The sequence below is a fragment of the Rattus norvegicus genome, chromosome 3 (genome assembly GCF_036323735.1).
Source record: "Rattus norvegicus strain BN/NHsdMcwi chromosome 3, GRCr8, whole genome shotgun sequence".
NCBI lineage: Eukaryota > Metazoa > Chordata > Mammalia > Rodentia > Muridae > Rattus > Rattus norvegicus.
In genome coordinates this window covers 129333976-129346061 of record NC_086021.1, presented here as the reverse complement: position 1 = coordinate 129346061, position 12086 = coordinate 129333976, and the positions used below count along the sequence as shown (strand labels likewise).

Here is a 12086-nt window from a genome sequence, read left to right as displayed (position 1 = left end):
TGAAAAGCACAGTGGTTCCATGGGTGGCTCGTGTGTGTACTACGGGCGCCTGAGATTCATACACTGGACCCATAAATTAGGGGCCATCTCTGAATCTTAATCATACCGAATTAAATTTTCTTATTAATTCTTGGAGATTTTCATACAATGTATGAATGCAGACCATATTGACTCCTACTCCCACAGAGATCTAAGTTGCCCTGTAACAGTGTGTTTTTGAGACAATTTCACTACGTAGCTCAGGCTTGAACTCACAATCCTCCTATTTCACCCCTCCATATCCACATGCTATTTTTTTTTCTTTTTTCTTTTTTTCCGGAGCTGGGGACCGAACCCAGGGCCTTGCGCTTGCTAGGCAAGCACTCTACCGCTGAGCTAAATCCCTAACCCCCCACATGCTATTTTAATCTTTCAAAAATGAACAACAACAACAACAAAAAGCCAACTTTCTTTTTCCTTTCAACAACTTTCCTGTTAAAGTCATAGAAATTCTTGTTTTGGATTCAGACAATCATTTTGTATCCTATTCTGAAAACCAATCATGTCTTTTCTTGCAGAGGTGCTAAGGACAGAACTCTATCTGCATAGTTGTCCAGAGTGATCCCACTGGGTTTATACTTTTAGCTCATTTGCTTCTTATCTGCTTTTGTAGTGCTATGAATAAACCCAGGGCTCTGACCATTTGCTCACTGAGCCACATCCTTAGATTGCTTTTACTTTTTATTTTGAGATAGCATCTCACTGGAGAGATGGCTCAGCAGTTAAGAGCACTGACTGTTCTTCCAGAGGTCCTGAGTTCAATTCCCAGCAAGTACAAGGTGGCTCCCAACCATCTGTAATGGGATCCGATGCCCTCTTCTGGTGTGTCTGAAGACATCGACAGTGGACTCACATACATAAAATTTAATAAATAAATAATCTATAAAAAAAGAAGAAAAGAGATAGCATCTCATTAAAAATTCCCTAGGCTGGTCTTGAACTTGTAATTCCCTGTACTCAGCCTACAAAATACCTGGGATTAGAGGTTTGTGCCACTAGGCCTTGTGTGATGATCAGATATCTCTAAAGTAAAGTACAACCCAGGCCGATTATAACACTTGTAAAACCTGAAGTTACACTATAGTCACATTTGTGCATTTGTAATCATGACGATCATTTTCTTATAAAAACAATACAAACAACTCACCAAAAACCATACTTCAAAAAAGAAAGAAAAGGAAGACAGAAAGAAAGGAAGAAAGAAAGATAGAAAGACAGAAAAGACAGACAGACAGACAGACAGACAGACAGACAGGAAGGCAGGCAGGCAGGCAGGCAGGCAGGCAGGCAGGCAGGCAGGCAGGCAGGCAGAGTGCTCTCTGGAGAACCTGAGCTATGAAGCTTCCATTTATGTCCATGAACACATGTTTTAGCACATTAGTATTAAGTGAAGACAATCACTATGGAGCAATGGAACATCTTGAGAAATTCAACACAAAATTTACTGCAGGAAAAATGTTACTACTTTTGTGTATTTTTGCATGAATAAATACAAAGACAGAATGAGATGAAAACAAAGGTTCTAGGAATAGGAAACGCTGGAATCTGTTCCTGGATCAAATACTTACACACGAGCCAGTTCTATTCTTTGGACCTGCACTGCACCTTTTCAGTACAAGAACAACTGTCCTACCTCAAAGTGAAGTGGTGGAACTGCAGTTTCTAGTTGGAAAGTACTCTATAAAAATAAGGGAGGTTTGGTGACCTTTACATTCTTCAGTGTGCACATACATGTGTGCTTGTGTGTGCATGTAGTTCAAGACTGATCTCAGGAATTCCACCACTGGACTAGCTGCCCCAGTCTTACTTTAGCACAATTTTAATACAGTGCTGATATACTGTTTTCAAGGATTCCATAGTACTTTTGGAATATTACAGTAAAAATCTTTTAAATTAACTATATAGTCTGCTTTCAGTATAGTTATTTTCCCAGATTTCAAGTTTCTATCAACAATTTCTTTATACTTAATGTAAACCTATACAATTACCTGGTAGAATATAACTGACACTCTGACGATAAATACAGAAACTGAGTGTTTAAATTCTACAGAAAGTAGCAGAACGTGTAAGCAGCTAGCCATGAGGAAACAGCCAAAGAAATACAACCAGAGAGAAAAGCATACTTTGTGACATCAGTGCTAAGCTTGCTGTTAATGTAAGAAAGGACTAGCAACTAAAGACAGCAAGGTATCCTAAAGTCACAAATCACCCACAGGGCAGAACCTTCAAGGGAGGCAATCCAGAGAGAAAATTCTAAAGTTTCTTTTACTTAAAAAAATTATTGGGGCTGGGGATTTAGCGCAGTGGTAGAGCGCTTGCCTAGCAAGCGCAAGGCCCTGGGTTCGGTCCCCAGCTCTGAAAAAAAGAAAAGAAAAAAGAATTATTGAACAAACACTTAAATAGTGCTTTATAGAATGACATGGTCTGTTTTAAGTGTGAACTGATATCATGTAGTCCACATACCCTCTGTTAGATCAGTACATATATTTCTGTTGTATGGTTGTGGGGATTATGGCATAAATCTTACTATGTACAAGCTCACAGTGTCAGCAAGTGAAGGAGACCATTCAAATGTAGCCTTTCCAGCACTGAGTTCAGGCTGAGCTTCCACTTGCAGACACCAGCTAATACTTATTAATATTTAGCAAAAAAATTGGGAACTTCTTTATTTTAAAGAGTAAAAGAAACGTACAAGTTTCTACCATCTTTTTAAAAAGATTTTTAATTTGGGACTGGAGAGATGGCTCACCAGGCAAAAGCACTTACAGCTCTTTCAGAGGACCTGAGTTCAGTTCCCAGCACCCACAATTATCTCTAATTCTAGTTCCAGGGATCTGATGCAGATACACACACATACAACACATATACGCACACGCACACATGCACACATGCAGACAGAAAATTATATGAGTGTTTTATCTGTGTACCATCCATATGGGCTGGGAGCCCAAAAGAGGGTGTTAGCTTCCCAGGAACTGAGTTACAGATTGTTATGAACTACTATGTATATATTGGGCATCAAACCTAGATCCTCAAGATCAGCTGAGCCATCTCTCCAGCCCCAAGCTTTTACCTTCTTATAACAGTAAAGAATGAACTAAAAGATACATTGTCTATCATGTTTCCAGAGTTATTATTTTCAAAATTTTATAGTAATGCAAATAAATTATTTACTTTAGAATACTCTATGAGTTTGAAATAATACTAAGTCATTATTATAAATGCAGGAAAAAGAGGCCTAATTTAATTCTATAAGCAAACACTGGATGTAACAGTGCTGAGTCCAAAATCACTGTGTGCACAGAGAACAGAGTAATGGAATGCTCCAGTTAAAAGCTGGAATGCTTTTAACTCCTTATTGGCCAGAGCTACCACTTCACAATCCTGACAGAGTTTATTTAACTAACAGAATCTTAGTCTTTAGCTAGAGTCTCTAACCCTGAATATCCCACACCTCAAAAAATTGCTTCCACAATCAACAGAGCAGAGCCTATGCTCAACAGCTTTATTAATGTTTGAGGTCCTTCCTTCCCCTTTTCTTTCTCTCAAGGTTTTCCTGCTAGAGAGATGGTTTGGCAGTGACAGCACTGGCTGCTCTTCTAGAGGTCCCAAGTTCAATTCCTGGTACCTACATGCTAACTCCAGTTCCAAGAGCTGTAACACTACTTCTGTCTTCTGGCATTAGACACACATTCATCCAAAAGACACATAAGATACTAGAAAAAAAATGGTAAAGGAAAAGAAAAGGTGTGGCCCTGCAGTTCAGAACAGCCTAAAGTTCCCTCTGTCATCCATCTCAGCTTCCCGAGTGCTGGGAGGATATGTGGAGGCCATCATCACGCTTAGCCACATCTCAGGGTTGTTGTCTGTTTTTATTATTGGTTGTAAGGTTCCAACTGTGGAAAAAAAGATCATTTTCTCTTTCCTGAGTTTGAGGGTAGATATGCTTCAGGCATTTTGAAATCAAAACTGTATTTTCCTATAGTATTTAAGTCATACATGACAATTCCACTGAAATTTCTAGATGAAAAACTGTGCACAGACTTTCTTTTAACTCTAACTGCAATCTGTGGCTTTGTCGTCATCCCCGCCCCTACTACTTGGTTCCTGCTTGGGCTGTGAGAACATTATAATTAGGTGGGCACCGTGACAAACTGATTTCAACTCTGCAAAGTCTGGCCATGTGGTAATACCTGGAATCTCACTTGTTAAGACAGGGCTAAGTCTACTTCCCTATTACAACTATGTCCGAAATTATTTACGTCTTTAAAATACTTTTGTTAAAGTCAGTATAAACAATCTATTCCCCTTTCCTGGGGCTGCTATCCCTGTTTATTTTTGTTCTGTGATGAGTATCCTTGTGGTACACTTCCTGACACTATTACTAATGGATAACAAAATAAGATAAACATTAAAGAACAACTCTCAACTCAAGTAAGATTTACATGCAAATACTGACGTAGAGGGGCTGGGGATTTAGCTCAGTGGTAGAGCGCTTGCCTAGGAAGCGCAAAGCCCTGGGTTCGGTCCCCAGCTCCGAAAAAAAGAACCAAAAAAAAAAAAAAATACTGACATAGAAATTTAGACCCGGGGACTGTCGTGCTCGCCCATCACATGTGAGGCTCTGGGTTTCTTCCCCAGCACCACATAAAACTGGATGTGATGGAATACGTTTGGGATTCCAGCACTTGGGAGGTGAAGGCAGAAGGATCAAGAGTTCAAGGTTGCCTTCAACTATGTACCAAGCATGAGGCTAGACTGGGCTGCAATCGATCCTAAGGGGGAAAATTAAAAACGAATCTCCCATTTCACTGAAAACATCCTAAGGCTCTTATCTTCCTTAGACACGATGAATTATTATTTGTTTTGTAAAAGAAACAGCAAAGTGGTAATGAGAAATGGCTGTGGGAGGATGCAGGAGCAAAGTCACTGAAGACGCACAGTCACTGTGCGTAAACCACACAGATGTTAAATGAGAGTCTGTAACTAAAAATCAGCAGGGTTAAGACAGGCAAAGTACAAGAATTATTAATACTTGAAATAAACTACTCTAATAAAAAACCTCAAAGTTATCTAGATAGAAATCCTTAGTGCATGGAGGGGAGACTCTTCTAAGTGCAAGCCGTGACCAGGGGTAAAGAGCATTCACCACGCTCGGCTGTGAGAACAGAAGCCAGTGAAGAGCACAACATTCATAGTTAATAGCACTGTTTGGGTCCAAATACTGTGGGAGAGTGAACACAAAAAAGAACATGAATTAAATACAAGGCACAACAAATGAGAATTCCTGCTCTCCAAGAGCTTACACTCTAACTGGTGAGATGATAAACACGAATGAGAAGGCCATAAAGTGTTACAGATAGCGGCAAACAAATATAACTCAATTAAATCATAAAAGCGATGAGAAAAGAAAAATTTATGAGAAAAGATGATGTCTTTACAGAACTCCCAATATTTATTAATCTTGTCACCAATAACTGTACTTATCCCTAAACTAGGGTGGTCCACAAAGAGACGCCTGGAAGTGCACCTCTTGGTTCTCGCTTTTATCCTGACTGTATAGTAGTCAAGGGCAGTTATATTATTCTCCAAGCTAAAAAAGAACTCTTGTCCCGAACCTAAGTAAAATTTTAGTAACTATAAAAGGAAATAAGAAATCAAACTGGTTATAGCAGAAAACTCATGCACTGTATACAAAAATCTTACAAAAATTTTCCCCTAAGATCATAAGTAACTTTCATAGATTCCATAAACACTACTCAACACAAGCAGGCAAAAAAGAAACCCAAGGCCCCACTACAGCATAGTAGTGTGGTCTGAAGTGTACACAGTTAAGATTCTGAAATTTTAACAAGTTAAAAGCTCAGAAGCAACAGTTAACAAGAAAACAATGTGTTGAATCTGTGTATTAAACATGAAGACAAATCTTATAAACTCGTCACGAAATATGGTTCAGGTTCTCAGAGCACTCAGCTTTCTCGTGTTCCACCAGCAGCAAAGTAAATTTCTTTTTTTTTTTCCCCCCTGGAGCTGGGGACCGAACCCAGGGCCTTGTGCTTCCTAGGCAAGTGCTCTACCACTGAGCTAAATCCCCAACCCTTGGAGACCGTATTTCATTTGTGGCTTTGCTTTAACAAAAAGGCTGTCAAGCCAATATCTATACATTCTTGGAATAGTAAATGCTTTCCACTGAGATTAGAAAAGGATGTTTCCTCAAAGTATCTGCCTTAAGTAATGCCTAGCTCATTTCAAAAAATTTAATTCTAAAAATTTTGAGAACTCAGCATTCCATATTATCACATCAATAATATATAAGATAATCTAAAAATGGAAAAAACTTCAAATTATTGATAGATAACTTGTACTATCATAAAATAGTTCTCAAAACTGAAAAATTACACAGAACATCTTGAGTTAAGATTAAGATACTACTATGATTAATTACAAGTGGGGGAAATTCTACACAAATTCAACCACAAACCAAGAGGTGAGTTTCAGGGTCACAGCATGGAAGCCAGGCCACGCTCACCTTGGACGTCTTCCTCTCCACCATCACCATCTTCTTCCTCATTGTAAGCCAGCTCAGCCTGCTTGTCTGCCTCATACTCACCTACGTTACCATCATCCCCATTATAATCCGCCAGTTTAGAGCCATGCTGCGGATCAACAGGGGACTCATTTTCATCAAAGAACCGGCCTGTGAAGTAGGTAGAGGATTAATTCAAGAGTAAAGAGGAGAAAAGAAGGGACCTACACTGAAGACAGATGAGAAAGTAGGCAAGGGGAAACCCAGCAACTTTCAGGGTACTGGTCACAAAAGAATACACTTTATGAAGGTTACATAAGTCAAAAGTAGTTAAGAATGAAGACTCAAAATACCTTTTAAAAAAAGTTTACAGATCATAGTACAGGAGAACGGTGGGCTGAGCAGCATCTCCATCCCTGCTTGTACCACAAAATAAAATTTATTCAAAAAAGTCTCTTTTGTGTTGAGTGTTTCCTGTTAAGAGCTAATGTTTTCTGCCAGCTATGGTGGCACACTTTAATCCCAGTACTTGGGAGACAGAGGCAGGTGGATCTTTGAGTTAGAGGCCAGTCTGGTCTACAGAGGGAGTTCCAGGACAGTAAGGGCTACACAGAAAGTCAAAGAGAAAAAAAAAAAGTCACTGCTGTCTGTCTTTTTGTTTAGACAAAGTCTTACTACTGTGTAGCTCAGGCTGGTCTGTGTCTCCAATGCTGGTGATTGACAGCTTTCTGAAAGAAAAAGTACCATGTCTAGAATTCCTTTTCTTTTTTTTTAATTAATTAATTATATATAAGTACACTGTAGCTGTCTTCAGACACACCAGAAGAGGGCATCAGATCCCATTACAGATGGTTGTGAGCCACCATGTGGTTGCTAGGAATTGAACTCAGGACTTCTGGAAGAGCAGTCAGTGCTCTTAACTGCTGAGCCATCTCTCCAACCCTAGAATTCCTTTTCTATTGACCTATAATTTCTTTAATGTAAGTACTGGTTGAAAGTGATACTTTAGAGAAGAGGATAAATCATTGTATTACTGTATACAATATACACTTAAAATATGTAGTCATTTACTGCTATATAAAAAATCATTCATGAATAATGTGAGAATTATTTTAAAGTAATCGATGAGTTCCACGCAGACAAACTATCACCACTGAAGGATGCTTCGAATTCCTTTAGTAATACTGACTTGCCACAGCCATGAGCTACCAGAGAGGCATTAGCAGACAGCACAAATCAGAACCCCTGCTAGTGCTTTCTTTGGATAACCCTGGCTTATCCTTCCTATTCCCTAACTCATGTTTCTAAGTGTTAACGGAAGCTTAAGAAGTCGGTCTTTGTCAAACCATTATATATGTTCATAACAATAACAAATCAAGAAGGGTAATAAACCTAATACCTAACATAAAAAGCTGCTTAATAGCTGTGCATTAAAAGCAAAATGGGGGGCTGGGGATTTAGCTCAGTGGTAGAGCGCTTACCTAGGAAGCGCAAGGCCCTGGGTTCGGTCCCCAGCTCCGAAAAAAAAAAGAACCAAAAAAAAAAAAAGAACCAAAAAAAAAAAAAAAAAAAGCAAAATGGGGCCAATGAGGTGGCTCAGCAGGTAATGGTGAGTCTATCTCCCTGACATGTATATTCTAAACTGTGAAAGTAAACACCTAGGTGTACTAAGATCTAATTCGTAAACAGTCATAACTACTGTGAGCTGGGAACAAAGCTTAGTGGTAGATCACTTGTCTAGCATATATGAGGCTATATGCTCAATTCCTAGAACTTTGACAAACAAAGCAATAAAAATGCCATAAAACTACTTTAACATTAAATTTAACCCAAATTAATATTAAGAGCAGGAGAGATATTCAGCTGGTAAAAAATGCTTGCTGCAAATGTCTGATGACCTGAGTTCAATCTGGGGACCCAAAGTAAAGGTGAGAGAAGAATGACTCCCACAATTATCCTCTGTCTCTGCAGTTCTCACCATGGCACTTGACAGGGTTTCCCTGTGTAGCCCTGGCTGTCCTGGAACCCACTGTGAAAACCAGGGTGGTGTTAAACTCACACAGATCTGCCTGCCTCTGCCTCTCTGAATGCTGGGATTAAAGACCAAGCTATGACTTTGGTATTTTTTTCTTCTAACATTCCAGACAGGTGAATGAATAGTTGGGACTGAAGTTGACAGTTAATCCTAGTTGTTTATTTGGAGATTACAATTTATAGGCATATCAGACTTTCATCAAATTTGGCAATTTTGTTATTAAATTTATGTTTTATTGTGCTATATTTATATGTTCATCAAATCTTATATGTTATATGTTGTCAAATCTTTTGCAGAGATAGAAAGCTTTAGGACCTGTAGTTATATCCACTTAACGTGGACTTGAGGATCTACATGATCTTTTAAATTGGAAATGATTACCAATATCAGGGGGAGGGGGTTGTGTTTTTTCTAAACAGGTTTCTTTATGCAGTCCTGGCTGTCCTTGGAACTCACTATGTCAACCAAGCTAGCCTCAAATTTACAGAGATTAACTAACTAACTTGTCTCTGCTTTTCAAGTTCTGGGATTAAAAGAGTGTGTTGCCACCACCACCTAGCAATTCCCAGTATTTATTACATTTATTTAGTGTGTGTGTGTTCACACACCTGCTTCAGTGTGTATGTGTCAGTCAATTACAGCTTGGCCACCCGCCCCACCATGTGCCTTTTAGGGATGGAATTCAAATCCTTAGTAAATTCGCCTTATTTTTATTTGGGAATTATAACAATCTTCTCTCTCTCTCTCTCTCTCTCTCTCTCTCTCTCTCTCTCTCTCTTTCTCTCTCTGTGTGTGTATGTGTGTGTGTGTGTGTGTGTGTGTGTGTGTGTGTGTGTGCGCATGCGTGCCCGTGTGCATGTGGGAGCATGCACATGAGTGTGCATGTGTATGTTTGTGTAGGTGTGTTTTGGTACCCACAGAGCATGTTTGTGTAGGTGTGTTTTGGTACCCACAGAGCACACAGGAGTAGAATAAGAATCCTCTGGAGCCAGAGTTAGAGGCAGCTGTAAGCTACCTGATATGGGGGCTGTAAACTAAATTCAGATTATCTTCAAAGGGGATACTTCTTCTTAATTGCTGAGCTATGCCCCCCCTTTCAAAAAGATTTGTTTGTTTTTTATTGTATATGTTGTGTTTGTGATGTGTGTGTCTGTATGTATATGTGGTATGTGTGATGTATGCACGATGCCTGCAGAGGTCAGAAGATGATGGATTCTTTGGAGCTGGAGGCTGTGAGTTGCCCAACATGGGTGCTGGGAAAAACTCAGGTCTTCTGCAAAAGTGTAGGCGTTCTTAACTTCAGAGCTGATCTCTGGCAATTACCAAACCCATTCCCCCTTTAAGATAAAAGAATCCCCTAACTGAATCTGGAGTTTTTCATTTCAGTAGGCTAGTCCATCAGTGAGCCCCTCCACCCTACTGATTAAAACACACACACACACACACACACACACACACACACACACACACACACACACACACAGATGCATTTCCTTGAGACAGGGTCTCACTTTGTAGCTCTGACTGGTCTAAAGCTCATTTGTAAATCAGACTAGCTGGGAACTCACAGAGATCCAACTGTCTCTGCCTCAGGAGTTTCAGTATTAAAGTGTGTAGTTCCTTATAATTTTTAAGTATAAGAGAATATAAAAAGTTTAGGACCGAGAATCTTATAACAAAACATATAAAATGAAGACATTAATTATACATTAAATATGATTATGTGTTGATAATTTCATTGCTTATCTAAAGAAATAAAGCATTGACAGAACAACTTTATCAGTGCTTAACAAATGCTTGCTAGGCTGGGAAAAAAAGTCAGGCACTCTGATGAGGTCAGTTACTACTGTGGCAGAAAGTAAACATAATTACAGAACAGTGGGACACACTGCATATATTAATGAAGTATGCTCTACAACTTGAAATAGTATGAGAAGAGAAACTGACATGGACAAGATAATGCAGACATGAGTTAGGGATGTACTGAATTGGTGGCCACACTGGCATTTCAAATCATAGTAGGAGCTTGCTAAAAACAGAATAGACACATATTAGAGTATTTCCACTTCCAAATTATGGTCTTGGGTTTATGAGCTGGGTGGTAGAGCACATGCCTAGTATGTGCATGCCCTGGACTCTGTTCCCAGCACCAACATGCATGAAAAGAAGGTGTAAGTCAATCCTCATAGCAGTCTGACCAGCGATGTGCAAGCTCTATCCCTATTGGCTAGCTTCCACAGTGCAGGAAGGTGCTCCATCAGTCTCATCCAGATCAAACCCTGTGATCCCCAGCATTGTCCAGAGTGAGTCCTGTGCGCTACCATAAGGAACGGTCTGGTAAGACAGGCCCACGGGAAGAGCAGTATAATCAACACCATGGAAGTAACCATTTTCTGATTGGATGTAAGGCCTGCTCCACAAAATGAAACCCATACCTGGCACTATTACTAGGGTCAGGAACCTGTGGCTGCACAGGTCATAGACCCTCCAGGAAGAACTACTATTCTCCTAAATAGACACAGTATTGAACCAACTCCCAGTGGCGTATCATTATATATGCAGATAAATCCATCTCTCAGCCCTCATCAGTGAAGCTTTATAGCAAAGAAGAGTATGATGAATGCAGACACTCAGATTGCAGAATGTCTAACTCTAAATGGGACATCTATATCAGACCTCCTCGTCCTCTCACAGCTCTGGGATCTGTGGAAGATGGGGAAGAAAGACATGGAGAATGAAGGCAGGCACCAAGTCCCACTCCTGGCTAAGGAATTATTGGCAATTGATAACTGCTGGGAAAGGGAGAAGTCAGGTTTTTGTTTGTTTGTTTTTGTTTTTTTCCCTTTATGGTTTTTCGAGACAGAGTTTATCTGTGTAGCTGTGGTTATCCTCAAACTCTCTCTGTAGACCAGGCTGGCCTCAAACTCAGAGATCCATAGCTGCTTCTGCCTCCTCAGTGCTGGACCCAAAGGTATGCAACCGCCATGGCCTGGCAGGAGAAGTCAGTTTTCTTTAAGAGTGTAGTCCCCTAGCAAGTATACCACACTGAAATGGAAGGCCACACAAAGAAGAATACATAGGCAACATGAAAGACCAAACCCAGTCACTACTGCAGATGCCAAGAAGTGCATGCTGACAGAGCATGATAAAGCTGTCTCCTGAGAGGCTCTGCTAGAGCATGACAAATACAGAGGAGGATGTTTCCAGTCAACCATTAAACTGAGAACAGGGTCCCCAATGGAGGAGTTAAAGAAAGGATTGAAGGAGCTGAAGGCGTTTGCAACCCCATAGAAAGAACAACAACGGGGCTGGGGATTTAGCTCAGTGGTAGAGCGCTTACCTAGGAAGCGCAAGGCCCTGGGTTCGGTCCCCAGCTCCTTAAAAAAAAAAAAAAAAAAAAAAAGAAAGAACAACAACATCAACCAACCAGAGCTTCTAAGGACTAAACCACCAACCGAAGACTATATACATGGAGGACCCATGGCT

At 40.1% G+C, this 12086-nt stretch overlaps 1 protein-coding gene across 2 annotated transcripts in view; it reads right to left on the bottom strand.

Annotated features, from left to right (window-relative positions):
* The window catches only part of Golm2 (golgi membrane protein 2), a 69273-nt gene that overhangs the window by 3834 nt on the left and 53353 nt on the right, over nucleotides 1-12086 (bottom strand). Inside the window, exon 9 of one of the 2 annotated variants that reach the window (NM_001271283.2) lies at nucleotides 6569-6736. The exons of the other annotated variant lie outside the window; for it this stretch is intronic. Within the exon in view, the coding sequence (NP_001258212.1) occupies nucleotides 6569-6736 (168 nt within the window). The remainder of the gene's footprint in view (nucleotides 1-6568; nucleotides 6737-12086) is intronic. 2 annotated transcript variants of the gene reach the window in all.